Source organism: Papaver somniferum, chromosome 1 (genome assembly GCF_003573695.1).
Source record: "Papaver somniferum cultivar HN1 chromosome 1, ASM357369v1, whole genome shotgun sequence".
In the NCBI taxonomy this organism is placed as follows: Eukaryota; Viridiplantae; Streptophyta; class Magnoliopsida; order Ranunculales; family Papaveraceae; genus Papaver; species Papaver somniferum.
In genome coordinates, this window is record NC_039358.1 from 200,033,405 (window position 1) to 200,059,478 (window position 26,074).

Below are 26,074 nucleotides of genomic sequence, written 5' to 3' on the forward strand. Positions count from 1 at the left end.
AGTCATTTTCCAGCCCATCTGGATTTCGGCTCTTTCTTTGCCTAGATGTAGTTCTTATTTTTTTTTTTCTTTTTTTCCTTAATTTCATTCGATAAAGAAAAAATCCATTGCTCTAGGCTTCTAGCCCATTTTATTTCCACGAGACCATATTTTCCCTTTCACCTATACCCATTTCTGTTGTTACATCTCAAGCACAGCCAGGGACGGAACCAGGATTTTAAGAGAAAGGGTGCAAACGTTTTTTTTTTACTGCAACATAAAAAGACTAACAAAAAAAAGTTCATAGCAACTAAAGGACACTAAGATAATGAAAATAGATTAGAACATGTGATTGTAGATGGAGGACAACTTCTTTGGAAATTACAGCTCCTAATGTAACATGTGAAACAAAGGCAGTGGTGAGTCAATCGGGTACCATTGATTCTACTAAGCAGTGGACAACCTACACCAAAAGAAAGAAGTATGCAGGTAGGAAGAGAGATACATTGCAACTTCCTACTTGCAGTCTACATTCTTTTGAAGCTTTGTCTGCAGAACACGAAAGTGTAAGGGAAGAGTATTTTGTGTAACCAACGACTACAAATGACATTAGAACTTGATTTGCAATAATTTTACTGGAACAAAGTCCAAAGTTATTTTCCAAATGGTTAATTGTAAGTAATCTAGTGTGTTGTATCTTAGCATTCATATCGACACTAAGGAAAAGATTCATATCTTAGCTAAGGAAGAATGTTTAAGAAAAAGATTCTGAAACATAAGGAATCATTCCACCAACGAGTACGATCCTAGTTAAGACATGTAGCACCAAATAAGAGGACGTAGAAAAGGTCAGCGGTTCTTCCTCTGAAAGAATTCTCTTTCAAGGATCTTACAGTGACGTGCAAGGAAGAAAATGTGAAATAAGAAGTCCAAGTTTGCAAAAAGCCGCAAATGACAAATTTAGGTAAATAATCCGGAGAAATTTTCTTAAACCTCGAATCACAAATTAATATGCATGAAGAGATATAAATCATATAATGCACCTTTCAATCATAAGAGCATAACTAAATCCAAAGAGAATAAAGGTTAGCCTTAATTCAAGTCATCAAAGAAGTTGATAACGATGGCGGATCTGCAGATAAAAGAATTGAGAGAAGAATATACGCTTTACGTTTTTTTTTCTTTTTTTCCTCCATGATGAGAGAAACAAGCAAGGTGCTTTCATCAGGACTTTAAGGGGTGCAAACATTCAGATTTAAGGGGTGCAAACTTTGCTTCAATTTTTTTTTTTTTGGCTTGAAAAACAAAGACCCAGTATAGATTTCAAAAATCAAGGGGATGGAACTGCCCACCCTTGCAATGGGCTGTCTCCGCTCCTGAGCACAACAAAATAAAAAGCTTACAAATGCAATCAAGAGCTCATCCCTTGTAGCTGTTACAAAACAAAAATTTGAGAGCTTTACAAAAATAAGTAAACAGATGCTATCGGATTCACCCTAACACCAATATGATAAGTTCATCCTTGGTGACGTTATTCCCTGATTCTCTGCATGATTAAAAAGGAGATCACTGAAATTTCTAACTCATGAAACTTAATTTATTAATGATTGATGGACACCAAGTTAATTCATGGGCCATTTACAAAATGATCATATTTTATGTAATTGAGTTACAAAATGATCATACTTTTGTAATTTGGTTACAAAATGATCATACATTGGCCGACATAACAGTTTTACCAAAAAAACGGGGTTAGTTGTCTCCAACATACCCTCGCTTTTAACTCAAGAGAATGTTAAATGCAGTTAACCCATTGCTGACTTGGTGGGAATCTCGCCGACGTGGAAAGAATTTTGTGGCCAGAACCTAGCAGACTGGCTCAGGCTGACTAGTTTAATTTCCAAGGCCAGAGCCATTTGCGTTCATTCTTTAACAGACCTTGTTCTTTTCTCAACTGCAACACATCACCCATCTCTACATACCAGAACCAACTTCAGCTCAACACCTGTAATGTTTTTAGCTGCAATAACCAATGCCACCTGTTTCAGTACATCACCATTCATGTAGCTTCACCTTCAACTGTATTGCATCTCCATATCCATCACCAGATTCATAAACCACTGTATAGCACAACCACCAGCAAACCCATCCACTTTCACATTGTAGTCTACCCAAGTCAGCTCCATAATCTCTTTCCTTACAGTTTTACTCCCTGCATATTCTCAAACCACAACATTTGAGCCATCTAGAACTGCACACATACATTGCAGTAACAACATCTTCTTAACCACCAACACCATTCTCTGAAACTCCCACAATCTTCTTAGAAGTCCACCAGTTCAACCACCAACTGAAATCCACCATGCTCAAGCCATTGTCACTGCAATCATACCACCAGATTCATTTTTTCTCTGCACTTTCTCCATATACAGCTTCAACAGAAACCCATCACATCAACACTACCAGTCACATCTCCTTCTCCCAGCTACAATGATAGACACATTTTTGTGTCTAAATTATCCTCAATGTCTGTTTTGTTGGAACTCGATTTTTATACTAATATTATGTTTTAATGTATTTTTAGGAAATAAATATTGTTGGAAAATTCGGCTCGAAAAGTTGCTCGGAGCACCCCCGGAGGACATTTGCAATGCGGACCCTCACTTTGGATAAGGGGTAACCTAATTACTAAGGGGCGCCCCATTTCTAGGCAGCTGCTCACCGCACCCCATGACCGGATAAGGGGCACCCATCTTCATCTTTTGAATTCTAGTTTTTGGAGGGAAAATATATTTTTAGAAAACAGATTTTCAGTTCGTGATTTGGAGGGGTTATAATGTGATTCAATGGATTAATTTTATGGGAAGACTTGATTGAGCATAACAGACGTGGTATGGTTGATTGTTTCAGTTAAATTTGGCTAGATAACTCGCAAGAAAAAAACATGGAAACACATCAACGGGAGAAGTGTTTCACGGGATTGGACGTGTTCTCCTGTGCATGGCGTGAGATAAAAGTGTGTATAACTATATCTGAGGCGTGTACATGACGAATTGGAGCGTGCTGGAAGAAGTTTAACGCGTGGTGAAGATAAAAATGGAAATTTTGGCCGTAGAGAATAATGATGATGAATGAAGATTATTTGGGAGATATGGCGTGTTTAAATGAGGCTTAGGAGTATAAATAGATGGCTCTAGGTCGATAGACGTGGTGTCGAGAGTCTGGGGGCTGAGGAGAGCTAGAGAGGAAGAAATTTGAGTTTACCCAAACTCGGTGTCTGCTGCTGCTGCTGCTGAAGAACATGAAGAACACGAAGAACGGACCTGCAGAGACAGTCGTTTTTTAACAGTGTCAACGACTCACTCACGTGGGTCGTGCATCAGAGGTAGACTTATTTTCTAGCATTTGCGCCACAGAGTCGTGGGTCTTAGAGCAACAATATCAGTGACACATACTGTGGGTCGTAGTTCTCTGGTTTGTAACAAATATAATTGTTACAAACCCGGTTTTGAATTATTTCTCCATTTTCATCATTTGTAAACACCCTTTGAGCAATAATAATGATTTTTGAGCGTGTTTCCAACATGATGAGCGGCTAATTCTCCCACAACCAAGGCAATGAGAAAGCTATTTACGCATGAATAATTGGTAACTATTTTATTTTCTCTAATATTTAATTATAATTCACTCAATCACTGCTTTTGCAGAGTTTTAAATTGTTTGCGTAATTTTCCTAATCAGTTGTGATTCAATTAGATAGGTTATGCTTTGTTTAGATAATCTATGATTAAGGGATACAATTGATGTTTGAGAATTTGCTTGATTATTAGTGAGTTAAGATATAAAGGACTTAAGATAATTAGAGTTTTGGATTATTTATCATCATTAATTCATGTGTAATAGTGGAATCAATGTCTTGGTTATTTTCTCATACCTCTCGCCCACTTTTTTAATATTTTTGTATGTAATTTTATTAAATCTTTAAATTTAATCTTCACAAGTCCGAGAGTTTGAACCTCATTACTACAACATTATCAAAAAAACATTAATCATTTTGGCGCCGCCGATGCGGATTTGTGCTTAGGTAGAATTTTTAGGTTTTTTTTTATTTCATTTGTTCTTTTTACGTTTCTTTGGGTGTGTCTTTGTATTACAGGTTTGAAGTTGGATACTAAAGACTTGGAATCAAAGCTTAAAGCCAAAAGAGAAGGAAAAAGACAAAGCAAACAAACAAAAAAAAAGAGCGAAAGAAAAATTAAAAAAAAGGAGAGAATATTTTTTTTTAGAGACCTTCCATTTTTTGTAATTATTTTTTTTTTATTTCTTTTCTTTTGCACTTTATTTGGACTTTGGACTTGGACAATTTTTTTTAAACCCTAAGGAAGGGTACATTAAATATAAACTGTTTGCAGGGAAGGACGATGATTACAATATCGTCTCGGCCCCCCGGGTTCACACATGACATAGGAGTCGTGGCCCGAATCGACTTTAGCGGTTCTGCGCCCGTCTGGTACGGGAGGTAAGCTTTCGAAACACCCGTGAATCCCATGTCAGCGGGTTTATTGTATGCCTTAAGGTGAATATATGCTAAGGATTTGAATACGGTTGTTTTAATTTCCTAGTAAAGGGCAAGGCCTGGCCAAATTAAGATAAGGACTCGGATTTCATCACCGTTTCCTTCTTTCCCGCCTTAGGAAAACGAAACCAAACGTGAACCTAAGCTTAAAATTTTGACTAGAACGAGACCTATAGGGTAACGAGCTTAAAAGGAAAGTTTTTCGAAAAATATTGGTTACTCTTTTGAGCATACTTTGAAGTTCATGATGGTTTGTGCGAGTTGAATGCGTGACTGCGCCGCCTTATAATACGGGTGAGACCTTGGGTATCAAAGCTCCTCGCAGCTTCCCTCGTCTCAATTCAACTTACTTAAACCTCGGATTGATTCCAGAGAGGTTTGCTCAGATTGTAAAGAATTCCTTTTCGAAAGATTAGAAGCTGGTCTAGAAACAATCCAAGTGGATCCATCATGCTTGTTGTTTTAGATTTTATAGGTTTGATTTGGTCGAGTCAGCCTTGTTTGTGATTGTGTAGAATTCCCTTGCAATTAAGAATGTCGAACTGGTATGATAGAAGCCAATACAATGATTATCCGAATGAATGGACATCATCCTTTTTATGACCATGTTGGGAATAGTGGTTGGGAACGCCATCCTTTGGAAGGATATGGGTCATACCCTGGTGAGCCCAATTACTATCCACATGCATCATCTTACGAGCAAGAAGATTATAGTACTAGTTCTTCTCTCTGAGGATACATCAAACTATTGAAAAGTAGTCCTTTTTATGATCCCTTCCTATTTCCTCCTTTAGAGAGTCCCTAAAGTTAGCTGAGTCGACGTAAGTTAGCAGATGAATAATTAGTTTTGACGAAAGAGAACTTCTTAGAGAACCCAAGCGGATAGCTGAGAAACGAAAGAATTGCTCGAAATTAATTGCCAATATAGTGTTCCAATAATACCCTTGAAATGAGAGTTATTTACATAATCAAGATAAAGGTTAGAATTGGTAACTACTTGTTTTGATGAGGTTCGATCTTTTCATGTTATTATTGATGAGATGAGGATGTTGATGAGAACTATATGTAGGAATAGTGATCAGGAATGTTACTGTTGAGCTTTACAATGATAATATTATTTCTATTCAAATCCAAATAATTTTAATAATTATTCACCTATTCAAAAGGACGAGGATTTGACTAGAGATACCCTCGTTTTAGACGATGTAGTATTTCCTGTTTACAAAGCCGATAATGATTTAGAGGAACGAGTTTATTCTGAGAATAATGTTTTAGAGTCTAGCGATTTAGAAACAAGTCTTAGAAAAAGAAAATGAACTCGTAGAAATGAGTGAGGATGAACCCGACTTAGAAGAATCAATTGACCATTTTCGGGAATCCGATGACCTAGAAATTAGGGAAGTTGTGACTAGTCTTTCTAGAGACTAAAAAAACTCTAAGTTTGGGGGTGATTATCATTCTCCGTGTGCTTTAACTCTTAAAAAGTTCCCTCGTGTAGGACTTGACATTTGTGCCTCAACCATCTTACAATATTATCTTCGTATACTTTTTCCTGAACCTAATGATGTCCAAAGAGAGGCTCAGTTGTTAGAGACCCATCCTATGGTTGATGTGGTTAACCCAGGCTATGATACCAAGAGTGACTTTGTTTTCCCACCAAAAAATTTTCTTCTAATTGTGGGAACATATGATTTTCAGTTGTGTCGGTATTTAAGTTTTGAGACTAAACCTAATTACTTTAGGATATTAGGGTCGACACATTTTCTTAAGAATGACCATTATTATGGTCAACTTTGTGAGTCAAATCTAATTGACTTAGAGGATCCCCAATTATTCAGGTTGTTGTTATGTGCTTCTAAATTTTTATTTGAGTTTTTACAGACTCTAGGACCTAATAATTCGGATCTCACTTTTGAGGAGTTACAGCCTAAAGAAATATATTTAGACTCTTTTATAGAACCTGAACCTGAACCACAATTAGATGTAGTTTTCTTAATCAGGAAACTAGGTAAGGGAATCCTAGTCTTGTTCATTTTCTTGGTTTACTGCAGTTTCCTTTGGTCAGCTCTATTTGGTTTTGAAGACCCACAATTATTCTGGCTACTGTTATACGGTTCGAGTTGACTAATGCTTTCCTAAGTCTGGCTGAAGACTTTAAACTTAGCACTTCTTGGGAGGTAACCCATGCTCATGCAACATGGTAATATCTTTCTTTAACTCTTTTTCTTAAAGTGGTAACAATTTCTCCTTGTTCATGCTTTTAATTTTATCTTTAGAACATCGAGGATAATGTTAGATCTAAGTTTGGGGGTGGGGAAGAACTTTTTAGTTGCACTTTTGAAACTTCTAGTGTCACATGGTATCCGGTTAGCTAAGTTTACATACTGTTTCTTACCGAAAAGATAGAAATTGGAATGTTAGGGATAACAACCTTTTGAGACATTAGAGAAAAAGACATTGAGATCCTTGAAATTTAGGAGAGAACTTGTTCCTTTTAGAGGGTAACCGTGATGGACCTAACCATACATGATGGAAAGGCAAGTAGGTCAGGAAATGCCAGAAAGACAAAGAAACCTCACAATGTAGTCTTAGTTACTGGATTGCGACTCTCTCTCAGTAGAAACTTATCATCATCAACAAGCGGAGCGACATCAAAATCTATGAAGAAAGTTGAAGACGTTTTAGGTTTAGAAGCAACAATAGAAAAGAATAATTCAAAAATCAAAGTTGAAGTTATAAGAGCAAATGATATAAGTTGTTAGAATCCATGATACTAAGACATCACAAGTTGCGAAGATCCAATTTTTGAAAGTCCTTCTCTCATGGTCATGTAAAAAAAAAACAAAAATGAAAAAAATGAAAAATGAAAGAAATGAAAAAAAAAACACAAATGAAAAAAATCATCGTTACGTTTTGTTCAATAAGGCCAAAGGGAAGTAGAAATTTATAAGTCAATGAAGAAATCGAAGATAAGAGTTAATTGTCAAGGTTTCAATGAGGTTCGATAGTTTATCATCAACAGTTGAAGACCGAACAAGACGTTGTTTCTACTGAGCACTATGAGAGAGTCGAAGAAAGATACATTTGGTTGCTTTGTTAGTCCGCTTTCAATCTGGCACAAGATCTTTCTAGCACTGGTTTAACTCATCACACGTAATTAGTCCAGCTGTGTAGCAGATGTCCCTCTCATCTTTATCTCTCTCCTAATCTTATCCAGCTGTAAAGCAGCGGACGCATCTTACAATGTTTATCTAGCTGTGTAGCGGACATCTCTTTATCTAGCAGTGTTGCGGATGTGTCTCCCCTTTTCTTCAGTCAGCTTTAGAGATGACACCTTTAATTTCTATGGCATTCTAGTTACTTGGAGATAGGTTGAGAATATGTATGTCCTCATACCTCTTTGGATACTTGTGACCAATTAGAAGTCATGGTTTTGTGGGTACACCTCTGGTAAACCCTCCCGAGATTAACTCGGTCACTAGGGCCACCTAGTGAGTTAGGATTTTATTTTCCAGATTAGTTTTGCTCGAGGACTAGCAAATAATAAGTTCGGGCGTATTTGATAGACACATTTTTGTGTCTAAATTGTCCTCAATGTTTGTTTTGTTGGAACTCGATTTTTGTACTAATGTTGTGTTTTTATGTATTTTTAGGAAATAAATATTGTTGGAAAATTCGGCTCGAAAAGTTGCTCGGAGCACCCCCGGAGGACATTTTCTATACGGACCCTCACTTTGGATAAGGGGTAACCTAATTACTAAGGGGCACCCCATTTATAGGCAGCTGCTAACCGCACCCCAGGACCGGATAAGGGGCACCCATCTTCATCTTTTGAATTCTAGTTTTTGGCGGGAAATATATATTTTTAGAAAACAGATTTTCAATTCGTGATTTGGAGGGGTTATAGTGTGATTCAATGGCTAAAATTGTATGGGAAGACTTGATTGAGCATAACAGACGTGGTATGGTTGATTGTTTCAGTTAAATTTGTCTAGATAACTCGCAAGGAAAAAAAGGGCATCAGATCAACGGGAGAAGTGTTTCACGGGATTGGACGTGTTCTCCTGTGCATGGCGTGAGATAAAGTGTGTATAACTACATCTGAGGCGTGTACATGACGAATTGGAGCGTGCTGGAAGAAGTTTAACGCGTGGTGAAGATAAAAATGGAAATTTTGTCCGTAGAGAATAATGATGATGAATGAAGATTATTTGGGAGATATGACGTGATTAAATGAGGCTTAGGAGTATAAATAGATGGCTCTAGGTCCATAGACGTGGTGTCGAGAGTCTCGGGAGCTGAGGAGAGCCAGAGAAGAAGAAATTCGAGTTTTCCCAAACTCGGTTTCTTCTGCTGCTGCTGAAGAACACGAAGAACACAAATAACAGACCTGCAGAGACAGTCGTTTTTTAACAGTGTCAGCAACTCACATCCGTGGGTCGTACATCAGAGGTAGACTTATTTTCTAGCATTTGCGACACAGATCCGTGGGTCTTAGAGCAACAGTATCAGTGACACATACTGTGGGTCGTAGTTCTCTGGTTTGTAACAAATATAATTGTTACAAACCCGGTTTTGAATTATTTTTCCATTTTCATCATTTGTAAACACCCTTTGAGCAATAATAATGATTTTTGAGCGTGTTTCCAACATGATGAACGGCTAATTCTCCCACAACCAAGGCAATGAGGAAGCTATTTACGCATGAATAATTGGTAACTATTTTATTTTCTCTAATATTTAATTATAATTCACTCAATCACTGCTTTTGCAGAGTTTTAAATTGTTTGCGTAATTTTCCTAATCAGTTGTGATTCAATTAGATAGGTTATGCTTTATTTAGATAATCTATGCTTAAGGGATACAATTGATGTTTGAGAATTTGCTTGATTAGTAGTGAGTTAAGATATAAAGGACTTAAAATATAATTAGAGTTTTGGATTATTTACCATCATTAATTCATGTGTAATAGTGGAATCAGTGTCTTGGTTATTTTCTCATACCTCTCGCCCACTTTTTTTAAAATTTTTGTATATAATTTTATTAAATCTTTAAATTTAATCTTCACAAGTCTGAGAGTTAGAACCTCATTACTACAACATCATCAAAAAAACATTAATCATACAACTAGTATCAGATTCAACACCCATTCATCGAATTCTTGTTATTCATAACACAATAATCACAACCAGATTCATTTGACTCTTGCCTACTGGTGGTGGGGATATGCACTGGAATAGTGGTATGGATGTGGAGGTGGTATGCTAATAAACTAGTTAGGGAAAAAAATGGTGGTGGCGGGTGGCTTTAGATGTTGTCTAACAAGGTGTTGTTGATGGTATGCAAGATAATGGTGATGTTGATGTAGGCGAAAAGGTGATGGAGCCTTGCAACTGACAGTAGTGGTGTTTTTGTGCATAACCACAAACCCTGGTAGAAGCTTCTTTTGGGTTTAGTTGACATACAATTTCAAATCAGACACAAATCCATTCTCCCAAACTTTCAAACACATAAACACTAACCATTTTCCTGCCGTATGAGCTCTTTTCCAACCTGAAATTCCAATCAAAGAGAAACCTATTCTCCCAAACTTTCAAACATACAAACATAACTTAAAATTCTGCCATTCATCATCAAATACAACGGCAGCAACATCAATTTTCCAACTGGATTCTTCACATATTTCCTGCACACACGCACATGATAACTTACAATTTACACAACATACAATTTCCAACTGTAACAGTTAATTTGAATCCACAGTAAGTAATAGTTAGGGTTTATGAAAAAAATCCTCAAATTCGAAACTAGGGTTCTGAAAATAAATGGAATTGCACAATTTGGGTTAAAGATTACTAACCTTTTTAACATCTTGACTATTAGTGGCTTGTATTCAGCTATCAGTTCAGCTATCAGTTCCTTGTATTCCACTATCAATGGCTTGTATTCAACAAACAACTCCTTGTTTTCAACTTATATGTCACAAAATCTCTACTAAGCCCTAAACATAAATAGTTGAACAGAACCCTCACTCGATTTGTTTCACTCAATCACCATTATTGCAGATGAAAAACTTAGAGAAGGGAAGGAAGGAAGAAAAAAACAGCCGCAACCCTCAAATAATGAAGAATGAGATGTGAAGTGAAAACCCTAAATGTTATAGAACTTGTTTGGTAGTGACTAATCCTATCCGTCAAAAAGATTCTCGAGATGTAGCCTAATCAAGATCTATGGTATCAGATCAATTATGGTTAGGTTAAGGACAACCCGGTAATTTTACTAATCCATTTGACTCTGACTTCGTGGGGTCCACCGACTTAACCCTGCTACAAACGGAAGTGTGACTAATTTGTTAATAGTTTGTAGCAGTGTGACTGTTTTGCAAACCGGATTTTAATAGTGGGACTGTTTTATACATTCCCCGTAATTTATAAGAGAAGAGTTATTGATGATAAAAATAAAACATAGTTCCCGATTGATTTGCATCAGATACGAGAAAGGAAAAAAATCGTTAACCCTATATTTGATTTTGATTAAAAATCATTTTAATAAATCAAATTTATTTTTAATATGAAAATGCTGATTAGGATGGATACAAATCCTCTTAGTGAACCTTTGAAACAAGAGGTTAGAGGATGTCTAAATAAAAACATGCCATGTCATCTCCATATTAGTTAAAGAAGTTAGGGTTGAAGAAAGATATTAGAAAATATGGATATATATCCCACGTAGATGAAGACTTTATTCCTCAAACACATTTCATTGGAGAAACTCTTTCAGGATACTGACTAATTTACAGGATGCTGATTAATTTATGATTTTAAGAAAAAAAGAAATAATTTATTAGGTATTCCTTAATAATCTCATTCTACCCTAGCATGCTCCCTAATATCACCGTCTACTTCACTTCTAATCGGCTATAGAATTATCCTTTGACAGCCCCGTAAACTTTAGGTTACAACTGATCGAGTTTTCGGATCGAGTTTTTGGAATGCAAATTAAGGTTCCTTTGTTTTGCCATTTTGTCCCTTTGTTTGAGCGTTCCCTTACCTTTCGCAACCACAATATGTGGAGCAATCCTTTGTGGTAACAATCAGATATGCCGTGAGTTTGACCAACGATTTTTCTATCGAGTTATGATCAAAATGCCAATTAAATCACGGGTTAGGTGGCAAAGTATCCCAAAATGGACTCAAAGGTTGTGAAAATGCCCCGGACGTTAGGAAAAAGATAGAAATGCCCCAAAATCTTATCAAAATGCCCCAATCCGTTATTTTTTTCCTTTAAAAATGGTTAAGTGGTCAAATTAGCACATATGTGATCCGCACGTGTGATAAGATGACATTCGTACCTTTGTGACAAATAAGCCGACACAAGGGGAACTATTTTGGCTTCTGCCAATTTACCCATCGTGTATAAAACAGGTGAGATTTCGACACGATTAACAAACATAAATGTACAAAAGCTTGATCACTTATTTAACTGATTCAACATCACATCTGTGTTCGGTGCTTGGGATGTTAAAATTACAGAACCCTATTACCTGCTGATGCTCCATGAACACTAATTTTTATTTTTTGATTTAAAAAGGTTAAAATTTTATTAGCTGTTGTGTGTAGTATTCAGTATTCCAAAAAATTGTAAGGTACACCAACCCATGAAAAATGTGAGGTATACAGCTCATGAAAGACTGAAACAACACGATGCTCAATGACCTGACAAACCAATGTGTTAGTTACCATAGGAATATATGCCAGGATGATCTCCTACCAGCTACTAGCCCTTGGGTGTGTCTCCCCACCTAAGTATTGACTTTATTACCTGGGGTCTGGGAGGACTAATTGTTCAGGTTTACTTATCTCAAATCCATCCACTACTGAAAGTTGGCATTATCTGGATTTTTTTTTGGCAGGGTACATGGTGAAACCCTATGGTGTACCACAAAACGATGTCCCTGATTTACAGGGATAGTCAATCGAGATTTACATGGACTTTCATAGATTTTTAATTTGAATGACTCCTAGATTTTCTGAAAATCTAGAGATTTCTAATGATTTTCTGAGAGTATCTTAGAGAATCTTTGTGACTTCTATAAACAAAAAAAAGAGGTTTGTAAAGAGTCTCTGTGGTTTGTAGAGACAAAAAATGTATAACATCCCCTGAAAAAATTCAAAATGTCTACCAATTTTTTATTATCCATGTTACAATGTTTATAAAAGTACCATGAATACTTAATCAAATATGTGTCCATTATCAAAATAAATCTCATTGTTGTCATATCCCTTAATTTTCATTCTCTTTATTCCACTCATTGTTGTGCAAATCCGGTATCACCCATTTTACAGTAAGAGCAGTCACAACAAAAGACATCATAATATAAGAAGAAGTCGGTAACACCAGGTACGGGAAAAGAACCGAATAAAAAGAGGGAGGAGATGTCCGATAAGCATATCCATATGAGGGTGGAGTTATAGGTAAGAGAAAAAAAAATTACTGCACAAGTGTACCGCAAGAGTGGCCCATTCCTTGAACCGAAAGAAAAATGAGAGGAAAAAAATTGGTTTACTCCCAAAAAAAGATAAAAAAATCCCAAAATTTTCATGTCTCCTAAAATATCACCTCTTTGGGAGAGATTTTTACCATGCCTATTTTTCAAAAAAAATCTCTCCAAGTCTCTAAAAGCAACAAATCAGCGACTTTCAATTCTTAATTGAATAACATGGGTGTTGGGGTAACTCTTATAAATTCATAATCCAATAACATAGAGTTCTAGTGAATTTAAATAACTTAAAAAAAGTCTTTACCTACTAACAAGAGACATTAGGAGACTCTCAAAAAATCTCAATCGACTAAGGGTACATTTTGGAACTCTCTCGAAATATGTAGAAATCTCAATTGACTACCCCATGATAGCTAAATCCAAAAATCAAGTGGGGTCCCACTTGTCCGATCTCCCTCCTCAGTTGGACGTTCTTTTCGAGAAATATGATAGCCATAGAGATAAATGAAATGTGGCTGGAGCTTACAATAATTTTATGACTTTTCCAACTATTTAACGAGTTCTTGTACCAAGAATACACGGTGATTCTCATGAATAGCTGCTCAAACTTTTGATTGCAAGTCTTTGGTAAAGCTTACTTAGAATAAGAGTCACCAAGAGGTTTCTGAAGGCACATAGAGTAAATTGTGCTGTACGCTGTCCAATACAAATTCCAGTCTATTCGTGATTCAGGGGCAGCATAAAGAATATTACTCTGTTTTGTAATGGCATTCTGAAAGATTTCCTTACCTTCCTCAAACTCTAGTACCCGCCTTGTCCATTGTGCCCAAACTATCTCAACTCAAGACAATGAAAGAAAGACCGAAGACAAGAAAGAAAGCTAAAGCTTCGGATGAGAAGCCCAAAAAGAACCCTCGCTCATTTTTAACTAGCCGGAAAGGCATATGCACTTACCGTGACAATGGTCAGTTGCGCACAAACTAACTAAGATAGTAGCCTCTAAATTGTTGATTCAAAATTGTCAAATCACATTTTGATAACAATGAAGATACTGGTTAGTGGTTACAAACATTCTTCAGGCATTAGATAGTGATGAACACCGTTATTGTATTTGCAACGATCAAATGCCAGTGAGTACACATCGGTTAGTTAACTAATCTCTCCGGAGGTTAAGCAATTTTAAGGGATTCCTTTGACATGATGTCAATGAAGCAACAACATTCATAGTTCCCATGGTGCCACCATTTCTTAGTTACCATCTACTTGATAGTGTTTCGTTGCTGCAAATGTTCGTCCAAAGGACCAAACACTATAGCTCACCGAGAAATCAAAAGAAGAAACAGTTGTATACAGAGATAAACATGCTAAACAACAAGCTTCTCTTGATATCCAACAGCCAGTTATTGTGTTTTTCCGAAATGTGAAGAAATTCACCAAGTGGAAGTAGTATGCTTTCAGGATTTTCACCCATAAATTCTCCATGCTAACTTTTTGATCAAAGCATTATTATACTAATTAATCAATGTTCATAAAAGGCTAGTAATCCACCTTGGATGACACAGAGAGTTTGAAGCAGCTAGATGAATGCTTTAAATAAATCTCTATGATTCGGAAAAAAGAGAATCACTATTATTCCGATGATAGAAATGGTAGTATTTGAGCATATAAAATAAAATAAAGAGGAGTCACAGCCTCCAAATATCATCCTTTTGATTTGTCTCTCTTAGCAGGGCATGGCATCAAGACTCATTCTTTTCGAGCATTTTCTTGAGCACAGCATTAAGCACATCTCGAACGGTTTTCAACAGCTTTTCCTCAGTACTGGGGTGCAGATAGAGAGAGGCCATGTCTTTCTCCTTTTGCAAACATTCCTCGGCCTTCACTGCAAATTCTTCTTTAGTCCAATTTGAAGCTTTCCTGGTCTAATAATCTGCAGTATCATTCAAAAATGCCGTTTCAAAATCATTGATATAGTATGCCAGTGGATTGTACTTTTCCTTCTTCGGAGATGTGGGACTGTCGCTTGGAAGAGATTTTGGAGTACTGTCGCTCGGAGGAGATGCCGGACTGTAATCAGGAGACTTCGATTTGTTGGCAGGAGATGTAGTGCTGTATGACCGCAAGGTGGGGCTCTAGGATGGCGCATTTGGGTTATAAAATTGTGAGGTACGGCTATAGTCTGGAGCGATGGGGCCGCAGGAAGGCACTGTTGGGTTATAAGATGGTGCAGTAGGGCTATAGCTTGGAGTAGTGGGGATGTAAGATGGCGCCCTATAAGAGGTTGCGGTAGGGCTATATCTTGGAGAAGTGGAGCTGTAAAATGGCGCAGTATAAGAGGTTTCGGTAGGGCTATAGCTTGGAGCAGTGGGGCTGTAAGATGGCGAATTTTGGTTATAAGATTGTGAGGCAGGGTTATAGCCTGGAGAGATAGGGGCGTATGATCCCGCAGCTGGTCATAAGATGGTGTGCTAGGGCTATATATTGGAAACCTGGAGCAGTAGGATTGCGCCATTGGAACATAAGATGGTGATGTAGGGCTATGGCCTGGAGAAGTGGGGCTGTATGCAGGAGAATTGCGGGATATGGGGGCGACGAAAGTTGCTTTGGGAAGTGGATCTCAAGCTTGGGGAGGTGCCGGGGCTTTAGGTTGAACATCTTCCTTATTATGTGTATTTCCAAGTTCAACAAAAATCTGTAAAACATTCTTGATCAGAGCTTGATCGATTTCTTCACCTTCGCGTTCTCGATTAATCAATCGGATAACAGCATCCTTTACTCGAACTTTCATCATCTCCTCACCGATAATTTTACGGAAGCAATTAAACCCAACACCTTCTAGAGTTGGAAGTTCTCTTCGAGGAATATAATAACTTTCGAGATAAAAGAAACATAGCGAAAGGTGTTTTACCATAACTTTGTGATTTTCCCACCTCTTATCGAGTTCTTGCAACATAGATACATCATCATCATACTTCTCTTGAAAAGCTGGTAAAACTATTGACTGCAAGTAATCGTTATAAACACTTCCATATCTTTCCTAAAGCTGTTGAGAATAAGCATGAGGAGGCTTCTGTGTGCACATGGGAGAAAATTGTGCTGTACAGTTCCATATAGAACGTCATATTTAATGACGATTCATCAGGGACACTTTCATGAATATTAACTTTTTGTGTAAACTCATACTCAATGATTTCTCAACCTTCCTCGACATCTATCGGAGATTCATCAGGGACACGTTCCAGAATGTTAATCAGCTTCGTAATCCCGTTTTGTATGATTTCCCAACTTTTTTCCCACTCTATGGGTTCCTTGTTCATTGTGCTCAAACAAGTCCAAACCCTAGTTCAAGAAGACGACCAAAGACAAAGAAAATAAGAAAAAAAAAGAAAGTGAAAAACTTTAGGCCATGTAGTTTGTATTTATAGAGAGACGGGAAGTTTTATTTGGAATGGAATTCTTTTTTTTTTTGGTACAGCAGCTGTGACTCCCAAAACTGACTTCGACAATAAAGGAAAGCACGTGATAGAAATCCCTCAAATGCTAGCGTCGTTAGAGTTATTACATGATGTAAACCAAGTGTCAACTTAGAGCATTCTTATGGGATGAACAAACTCAGAGTTTGTTCATTTTGTTCCCATTATGGAATGAACAAATAAAGAAAATGGATGTTCAAATGAACAGATATGTTCATTTGAACATCGAGTCGCAACAACATAGTGTCCATTGTAATGGCGCGCGCTAACCCTAATAACGCTGGCGTCAACAGCGATGACGCCCACACTGCAAGATGAAACGCGAGTGCTTTCTCTCTCCAAAACCAGTTTAATATATTTAGGGTTTATTTTTTAATATTTATTTTTATTAGTTAAATATTTATTTCGTGGGACCCAATTCTTAATAATTTATATAAATAAAATCACTAGTGGGACCCAACTCTTATTAGTCTATATTAATAAATCACTAGTGGAGCCCAATTTGTTCATTTTGCTTTGTTTTTCATAGTGGAGAATTCAGTTTGTTCATCACGTGGGTCAACAAATGTTTGAGTTTGTTCATTCCCATAGGAAGTGCTCTTACTGTCTTACAGGTCTACTCCTTGGATTTTCTCAAACAGATACGGCTGGCTGTGTGTGCTAAATATGAGCGTATTGGATTCGAGCATGTTTTCTGTAAAGTAAATTTTGCACCACGTAAATTTTGAACCTTAACAGAGGGCCCTGACATCGCTTCTAACAACCTCTACTCAGTGCCAAACTTAATGGGTCCAAGAAATGGGGAAATCCCATATAATGATGATCATAGACTACCTTGATTACACAACAGTTATGGCTATTATTGTAATAGTAAGCAAATCTCCAATCAGAAAAATTAAGAATCACTATTAAAGTGCAGCTGACAAGTCAACTAGTAAATTTAGAAAACCTTAAAAAGATGCTAATTTTGAACTGAGCAAAATATATAGCGTCACATCCTCTAGAGTCTAGAGATCATCCTTTTAATTTGTAAATTTAGTATTGCATGGCATCAAGAGTGTTACTTTTCAAGGTTTGTTCGAGCAGAGCATAAAGCACTTGTTGAACTATTTTCAACAACTTCTCCTCTGTGCTTGAATCCAAATAGCAAGACGCTCTTTCTTTCTCCTTCTGCAAAGATTCCTCGGCCTTCACCACAAATTCTTCTTTACTCCAATTTGAAGCTTTCCTGGTATAATAATCCGCGGTATTATTCAAGAATGCCGTTTCAAAATTACTGACATAATATGTAAAACGAAAATTATCTTCCTTCTTATTATTATGTATGTTTCCAAGTTCAACAAAAATCTGTAAAACATTCTTGATCAAAGTCCGATCGATTTCTACTCCTTCCCGTTCTTGATTAATCAACGAGATAACATCATCTTTAACTCGATTTTTCATCACCTCTTCACCGATAATCTTACGGAAGCAATTAATCACAACACCTTTTACCGTTGGAAGCCTGTGTCGGGGAACACAATAGTGATCAAGGTAAATGAAATATGGCATAAGCTTATTCACCGACACTTTATAAATTTCCCACCTCTTAACGAGTTCATGCTGATAAACCTGAGCATAGAGATTCTAATGTAATTGTGAGAATAATTCTCTGTATCTTCATTGATAGGCAAAAGCCTGATTTATACATGTTTACACAACTACATAAGGAAAATAAAAGATACACCTAACAACTAGATAAGGCAAATAAAAGATACACCTAACAATATCTAGGATATTTACAGAAAGAATATATATGCAGTTACAACCAAATAACAAACACAATAATGTCAAGATATATCATATCTTGACCATAGCTTAACACCCCCCTCAGACTCAAGGTGGAGGAGTACACATCTTGAGTCTGGAAATTAAGAATCGAAGCCGAGCTGCAAAGTGAGTCTTGGTGAAAAGATCAGCCACATGAAATTCTGATTTAACATGCGGAAGAGTGATTGTACCTTTCTTGAAATGATGACGAGTAAAATGACAATCTATCTCTATATGTTTTGTACGCTCATGAAAGACATCATTGTGTGTAATTTGAATAGCAGCCTTGTTATCACAATACAGTGGTGTAGGAGTAGAAATTAGAACTCCCATATCACGAAGTAGCCACCGTAACCAAATGAGTTCAGATGTGGTGTGAGAAAGTGCTCTATACTCTGCTTCAGCACTTGAACGAGAAGCCACACTTTGTTTCTTACTTCTCCATGAAATCAACGAGTCTCCCAAGAACACACAGTATCCTGTAATAGATTTTCTATCCGTAATACCTCCAACCCAATCAGAATCTGAGTAAGCTTGAAGAGTGAGATCAGACTTTGATGAGAAACACAGACCTTGATGAAGAGACCCCTTGATATATCTTAGAATTCTGAGAACAGCTGCATAATGAGTAAGTCTTGGAGCAGACATAAACTGACTGACTATGTGAACTGCATGACTTATGTCTGGTCTCGTAATGGTCAAGTAATTTAGACTCCCTACTAGTTGACGATACAGTGTTGGATTAGACAATAGAGTCCCATCTGTAGGACTGTATCTTACATTCAATTCAAGAGGTGTGTCAGTTACCTTATTGTCAGATAGCGCTGCACGCTGTAGAATCTCAGATGCATATTTGACTTGTGATATGAAATAACTAGTGGGTGACATGCCAACTTCAATGCCAAGAAAGTAACTTAAAGATCCAAGATCTTTCATCTTAAAACAATCATTGAGATATGATTTGAGTTCAGTAATACCTTGTAGGTCACTGCCAGTAATAACCATGTCGTCAACATACAAGAGAATAATGAAAATTCCTTTTTCTGATGATCTGACGAGCATAGCTGAATCACAGAAGCTTTGTGTAAATCCATACTGGAGAATTGCATTGTTAAACTTCTCAAACCAAGCACGCGGTGCTTGTTTGAGTCCATATAATGCCCGTCGAAGCCTGCATACTTGATTAAGTTCATGAGGCAAACCAGGAAGAGGTTGCATGTAAACCTCTTATTGTAACTCACCATGAAGAAACGCTTTTTTCACGTCCATTTGATGAAGCCCCCATTGTCGTGCTGCAACAACAACAAGTAATGTACGAACTGTAACCATTCTGGCCACTGGTGCAAAGGTTTCTTCATAGTCAACACCATACTCTTGTGTATAATCTTTCGCAACAACTCGTGATTTACATCGTTCAAACTCACCATCTGACTTGGTCTTAACTTTATAGACCCATATGCTTCCAACAACTGATTTTCCAGGAGGAAGGTATTGCACCGGTATTTGAAACCGAAATTTCCCCGGTACAATGTTGTACCAGTGTACCGGTCCTCTGCCGAGACAAACCGGATCCAAAGATCCGAGATAAAAGAAAATCAATAAATGGGTCAGGTCATTAAGAACCACAACATTAGGCATGGTTGATAGGGAGAGAGGGGAAAGAGTCGAAGGACCATCTCCTCTCTATTTATCCTTGTGCCCTCGTAGGGCATTCATCACTGGTGATTAAATAATGTCCCCATTTCTGTTTACACCTATACAATGACCGAGGGAGGGGGAGGCTAGGGAGGGCTGTAGCCCACCCCCAAAATCTGGCAAATCTCCTTTGGACCATTAAAAAGATCCAGAAAAATATGTATAGCCCACCAGAAATTGATAGTTTAGCCACCAGTTACACATTATTACTTTATCGTTCGTCATTTGATCTTCTAGTTCTATGGTCGAGCGAGCGTGATGTAACATTGGGAATTTGAGCTAGCTAAGGTCTGACTATTGCAGTCTATTAGAAACTCCACTCTCTACTCTCTCCCGTTATCAGATTGTCTTTACTTAACTTCATGTAGCAACTTAGGGTTATATTGTGTTGGTTTTGTTATTTGATTTTGTACGTTAGTACTCCTCCACTGCTTCACTTTTACTTCGCCAGCTATTATATGCAAATGTTGTTTTCATTTGTTAATTCACATTGTATATATATCTGTGTTGTATATTCTGGTGGAGTTATGGTGGCTATGGAACGTTTGACTCATTCCATATATGGTACATGCAATTTTTTACCCGGGTTGTCATTGTGAAAACATAGACATAGTAATGTTAGGTATTAGATGCATATGGCAACTAAAGAGAAATAAAAAGTATAATTTCATGATTTTTATAATCATATTCTATTGATATTGGTGCTGAAACTGTATCAGTTTCGTTCTTGTAGGAAGTGATAGTTTAACATGAGGGCCCAGGCACTAAACCCCCATCACAATCCTCTTGCTGGGATTGCCACTTTTTCTCCCAAATCAGCAAACATTAGAAGGAGATGTAACTCCACTGTACGAATGACACTCAAGGCAGATGGCCCATCGATAGCTGTTGTGGGTGTTACTGGTGCTGTTCGACAAGAGTTTTTGAGTGTACTCTCAGATCTTGACTTCCCTTACAGAAGCATTAAAATGCTTGCTAGTAAAAGATCTGCAGGAAAACACCAAGAATTTGAGGGGAAAGATTATGTTATCGAAGAGTTGACTCATGAGAGCTTTGATGGTGTTGATATTGCATTGTCGTGTTTAACGTTAGGTCTTGGAAGGAAAAGAACCTACCTGTAAAATTTTCAGTCAGCAGGTTTGTCCTTCATTCCTTCTGTCTTCCTCTTTAATTTGGTCATGCGATTTTATCTTCCCTCTAGAGAAGGAACGTATCTTCTGATTATTCACTTTTGATTGATGCAGTATGCTTTTAATTTGTTTTCACACAATGCACCTATTACCTCAAATGGGTATAATGAAGAGGAAATGAAATTGGTAAAGGAGACTAGAAAAATATGGGTAAGTAAGATGACATACTCATTCCTTGCGGGTACATTATATAAATTTTCCTTTTCAATTGAATATGTGGTGTGTGAATGTGTGTATTTTCCCTTTGGTACAGAATGATAACAATGTTAAGGTGACAGCAACTTGTATACGAGTTCCTGTGATGCGTGCACATGCTGAAAGTGTGAATCTTCAATTCGAAAGCGCACTTGATGAGGATACGGCAAAAGAAATTCTCCAAAAAGCTGCTGGTGTTGTTGTTATTGATAACCGATCCGCTAATCACTTTCCTAATCCGTTAGAGGTTTCTACCACACAACTCTCACCTCTCTTTGATTCTCGTTTATTGTTTGTTAAAAAGTTTAAACGGGTTACGTCTTTGTATGTTCAGGTGTCAAACAAAGATGATGTTGCAGTTGGAAGAATACGTCAAGACGTGTCCCAAGATGGAAATCAGGGGTAAGATAAATAGAAATATTCAACTCAATCACATAACTAATTATGGATTTTTCAAATATATCAGTTTGATCCTAAAATTGAAATTTGAAACAGGCTGGATATATTTGTCTGTGGTGATCAAATTCGCAAGGGAGCGGCTCTTAACGCAATACAGATCGCAGAGTTATTGCTGTAATTTGAGAGTTTATTGCCATAAGTTTTGGTATAACTTAGAGTTTCAGATCTCCGGCTAATTTGTCTCTGATTATCAGATACTAGTTTTGCACTCCTTTTTTTTGTTAGGTTGGTTTTAAGCATGGGTTGTCCTGTTCAATCTAAGAATGAAGATGTAATTTTGTTTTTGATTCAACTGTACTGAAAACTCAATTTTGCTTTTGATTCAACTAATTTTAGGATACCATTGGGAATTCGATTGCAGATTTCCTTGGCAACCAGAAATACAATGGACCAGGAAAACAAAGAACAAATTTCCATAGTAAAAAATCTACAATGGACCAGGAAAGGTCCCATTCTCCCTTTGCTCATTCCATCTATCTACCTGCATCCATGTAAATGCTACTAGTTAAGCTAAATACTACTGAAAAATGTACCAAGTTTTCACGTTTATATCACTATGAGTGAGTTCTTTTACAGTTATGTTCTCCCTGGCCTTAGCTAATTGGAAACATACCCATTCACCAGGGCAAAGTGATCGATAATATTTTGCGAATTTTTCACACTCAGAAGCTCACTCCCCTATAGCTGCTACGCACCTGAAGAAACTTGCACAACCGAATCTGAATGGAATGGGTTAAAGTAAAATTTGGACGGCAGAAAAGTGAGATTTTATTACCTATGGTGTTCCATGTAGCGGGTGAAGCAATGTCTTGACTGATTTGTAGTCGGAAACCGAAAATCTATAGGTGCTGTCTCAAGCTGATAAACAATTTTTTGGTGTCAACTGGGATTTGACAACATATGAATCCCGAATTCAGAACCTTAACTAATAAACACTGACGCAGCGTTACCTTTATTTCTGGTGTTTCATCTGCAACAACTTCTTCTTGATCACTTGATTCTTCTGCTACTTCAGGTTTGGCCTCATTCCCAGGCAATGCATATTGCTTCATTTCCACAACATTTGCAAAGAAAAGAGTCAGACAATATGCTGTAAATCATTAACAATAATGAGAATCGATTCGATGGTACCTGAGCTAGGCTTAAGATTTTCTCTTTAGTAACTTCCGCCATTGTTTTTGACTCGTGAATTTTGGTTTGTCAGATGCAAAAGCTCTAAATTCTGATTCGTTTTGTTGAGCAACTGAAATGTCCACAAGTATAAGCACAATGCATTATTTTACTGAGAACTGAGAGAAAGTGGTAAAGAATTCTTCGGAGCAAAAGTAGGAAGTGATGTAAATTAAAGACCACAAAATCTCTAAATTAACTCAACAAACCGTGTCTACAGGGTCTGAAATGATGTAAATTAGTTTAGAACACAAGTCAAAAGATTAAAGCACAGCGGGAAGGGGGGGAAAACAAAAATTAAGGCAGAGTTATGCCTCCACGAAGGATCGGACTACGGACCTCCAGCTTACAAGACTGGCGCTCTACCACTGAGCTATGAAGGCATTCGTCCGTTTGTTGTACTGAGGTTAGAGAATGGTTGTGCAACATTTGGAGCAATTCATGTGTTCAAATTCGATGAAACTCCAATAAGTTTCAAGTTTTGTGAAATGACGGTGAAAGTTCAATAACCCAGAGCCACTTTTCATCAGGATGTTGCAGTTCAATAGTTTTTTCAATGAAGGAATCGGGTAATATAAACAATGAAATGAACAGCATTCAGCCATGTAGTTAGTGTTAAAACTAATAGTTAATTTGTGATTTAATCTAGAATAATCTAGATACTTGGACGGTCAAAGAAGACATATCATCTACACTAAGCAAAGCCCAGTAAAGTCTAGAGTATTCAGGCTCTAGAGTCTTCAAGGCCTTTTTCACTCACGTGTTATCCAGAGAATTCAGTCTCTAGAATTTTCTCCCCTTGGTCGGTCACTTAGCTCTAGTTTTTTCTGTGTCTAGATGATTCTTAGTGGTCGGTGTACAAAGCCTATAAATAGGCAAGTCTGGGTCATTTTGTAAAGCATCCAAAACTCAAGTGAGTGAAGAAGAAGTTAGAGTGAGAGCTAGTCAGTAAGCAATTCAAGTGACTGCTATATTGTAAACATAGTGAGCCAAAGAGCTACACTAAATTCCCGTGTATACATTTTCATTTCCAAAATTAATCAAAGCCTCACTTTCAATTAACCAACCTCTCTTCCAAAATCATTTCCATAAACCATCACATTTCCGCATTGCGCCAACAAATTTGGTATCAGAGCAAACTTAACCCAGTAATCCTAAAACTCTATCCATGACAATTAACCAAAGTATTCAAGGTTTCAATTATGCCCAAAGTCTAATTCCAATTTTTGATGGTGAGAGTTATGATTATTGGAGTTTACAAATGAAAACATTATTCATTTCACAAGACTTATGGGATTTTGTAGAAGATGGTTATAAGGTACCCGAGTCGGCAGAAGCTCTATCGTCATGGACGGATGCAGAGAAAAAGGAGTACAAGGAAAACAAGAAGAAGGATGTTAAAGCACTACTATTTCTACAACAAAGGGTAAGCAAAACTATTTTTCCTCGAATTTCGGTGGCGAAAACTTCGAAGGAGGCCTGGAATATTCTTAAAGTAGCATTCCAAGGATCAGAAAAGGTAATCTCCATTAAACTACAAAACTTATGGCGAGATTTTGATAATCTACTTATGAAAGAAAATGAAACTATCCAGAATTTCTTTTCAAGAGTTACTGGTATAGTAAATCAAATTAGTAGTTATGGAGATACCATAGAAAATAAAAGAGTTGTAGAAAAGATTTTAAGGAGCTTACCGTTCAAATTCGACCACATCGTCGCTGCCATTGAAGAGTCCAAAAATTTATCGACTCTCTCGGTACACGAATTAATGGGTTCACTCGAGGCGCACGAGAAAAGGATAAATAGGTTCGCGGAGCAACCGTTGGAGCAGGCGTTTCAATCAAAAATAAATTTCAGTGAAAAGAAAAATACGGAAGCCAGAAAAGAAAGCTCTAGAGGGGGATCGTCATCAACATCACCTCACGAGAAAGGGTCGACATCAAATCAAGGGCCCAAAAATTTCTACCGCGGACGTGTAAGAGGAAAAGGAGGTATAGAAACAACAACCAAAGATACGGAAAAAATTACTCCTCAAAACTCTGATGCAGTGTTTGCAAAAAGTTTGGCCATGCAAAAGAAAATTGCAAGTACAAGTGCACCAAATGTGATAACTTAAATCACATGGAAAAATATTGTTGGCTTAAAAATAATGAAGCCAACTATTTCGAGAAAAATGATTCTCAAAATCAAGTATTTTATTCCTGCCGCACCTCGCAACAAGAAGCGCAAGGTATATGGTATGTCGACAGAGGATGCAGCAGCCATATGACAGGAAACAAAGAATATTTCGTAAAATTGGAGGAGCAAGAGATTCCACCGGTCAAGATCGGAGATGGAAAGTTCCAGAATGTTGAAGGAAGAGGAGTCATATCCGTACGTACAAGGTCAGGTAAAACTCGATACATATCTGATGTTCTTTATGTTCCTGGCCTAGCTCAAAATTTATTAAGTGTTGGACAACTTATAAGAAAAGGGTACTTACTACATTTCGAAGACGGAGAATGCACAATTTCTGATAAAATTAATAAAAAATTGGTGGCAAAAGTAAAAATGTCAGGAAATTTTGTCTTTCCTTTATCTATGCCATCAATTGAAAATTGTGCAATGAGTACCAATCGTATAGATGAATGCAAGCTATGGCGTATGAGATACGGACATCTCAACTACCGATCCTTGAAGGTTCTAAAATCAAAGAACATGGTAATTGGTCTTCCTAATATCAACGGTGGAGATAAAATATGTGAAGGTTGTATTCTTGGGAAGTTCCATAGACTTCCATTCAAAAACAAATCGTGGAGAGCAAGAAGGCCCCTCGAATTGGTGCGCGCCGATATCTGCGGTCCGACAAGAACAACTTCACTCAACAACAGAAGATATTTTCTCCTATTCGTGGATGATTATACCAGGATGATGTGGGTGTATATTCTCGAGCAAAAGTCCGAGGCATTCCCTAAATTCCTAGAGTTCAAGGCTGGCAGAGAAGCAAAGTGGTCACCAACTAAAGTTTTCCGTACAGACCGTGGTGGAG

The 26,074-nt window shown here is 37.3% G+C and overlaps 1 protein-coding gene, 1 non-coding gene and 1 pseudogene across 2 annotated transcripts; 1 reads left to right on the top strand and 2 right to left on the bottom strand.

Annotated features, from left to right (window-relative positions):
• The first annotated feature begins 20,781 nt into the window (after positions 1-20,781).
• LOC113335221 (aspartate-semialdehyde dehydrogenase-like) lies at positions 20,782-21,994 on the top strand. Its single transcript, XM_026581342.1, is given in 6 exon segments — positions 20,782-21,112; positions 21,114-21,169; positions 21,277-21,372; positions 21,476-21,664; positions 21,752-21,819; positions 21,913-21,994. Coding segments are annotated over 6 exon segments (822 nt in total).
• A 240-nt stretch (positions 21,995-22,234) lies between these two features.
• Positions 22,235-23,108, bottom strand: LOC113311910 (annotated as a pseudogene).
• A 249-nt stretch (positions 23,109-23,357) lies between these two features.
• TRNAT-UGU lies at positions 23,358-23,429 on the bottom strand. The gene has a single exon. It is a non-coding gene; the product is annotated as a tRNA-Thr (tRNA).
• Positions 23,430-26,074: the final 2,645 nt, after the last annotated feature.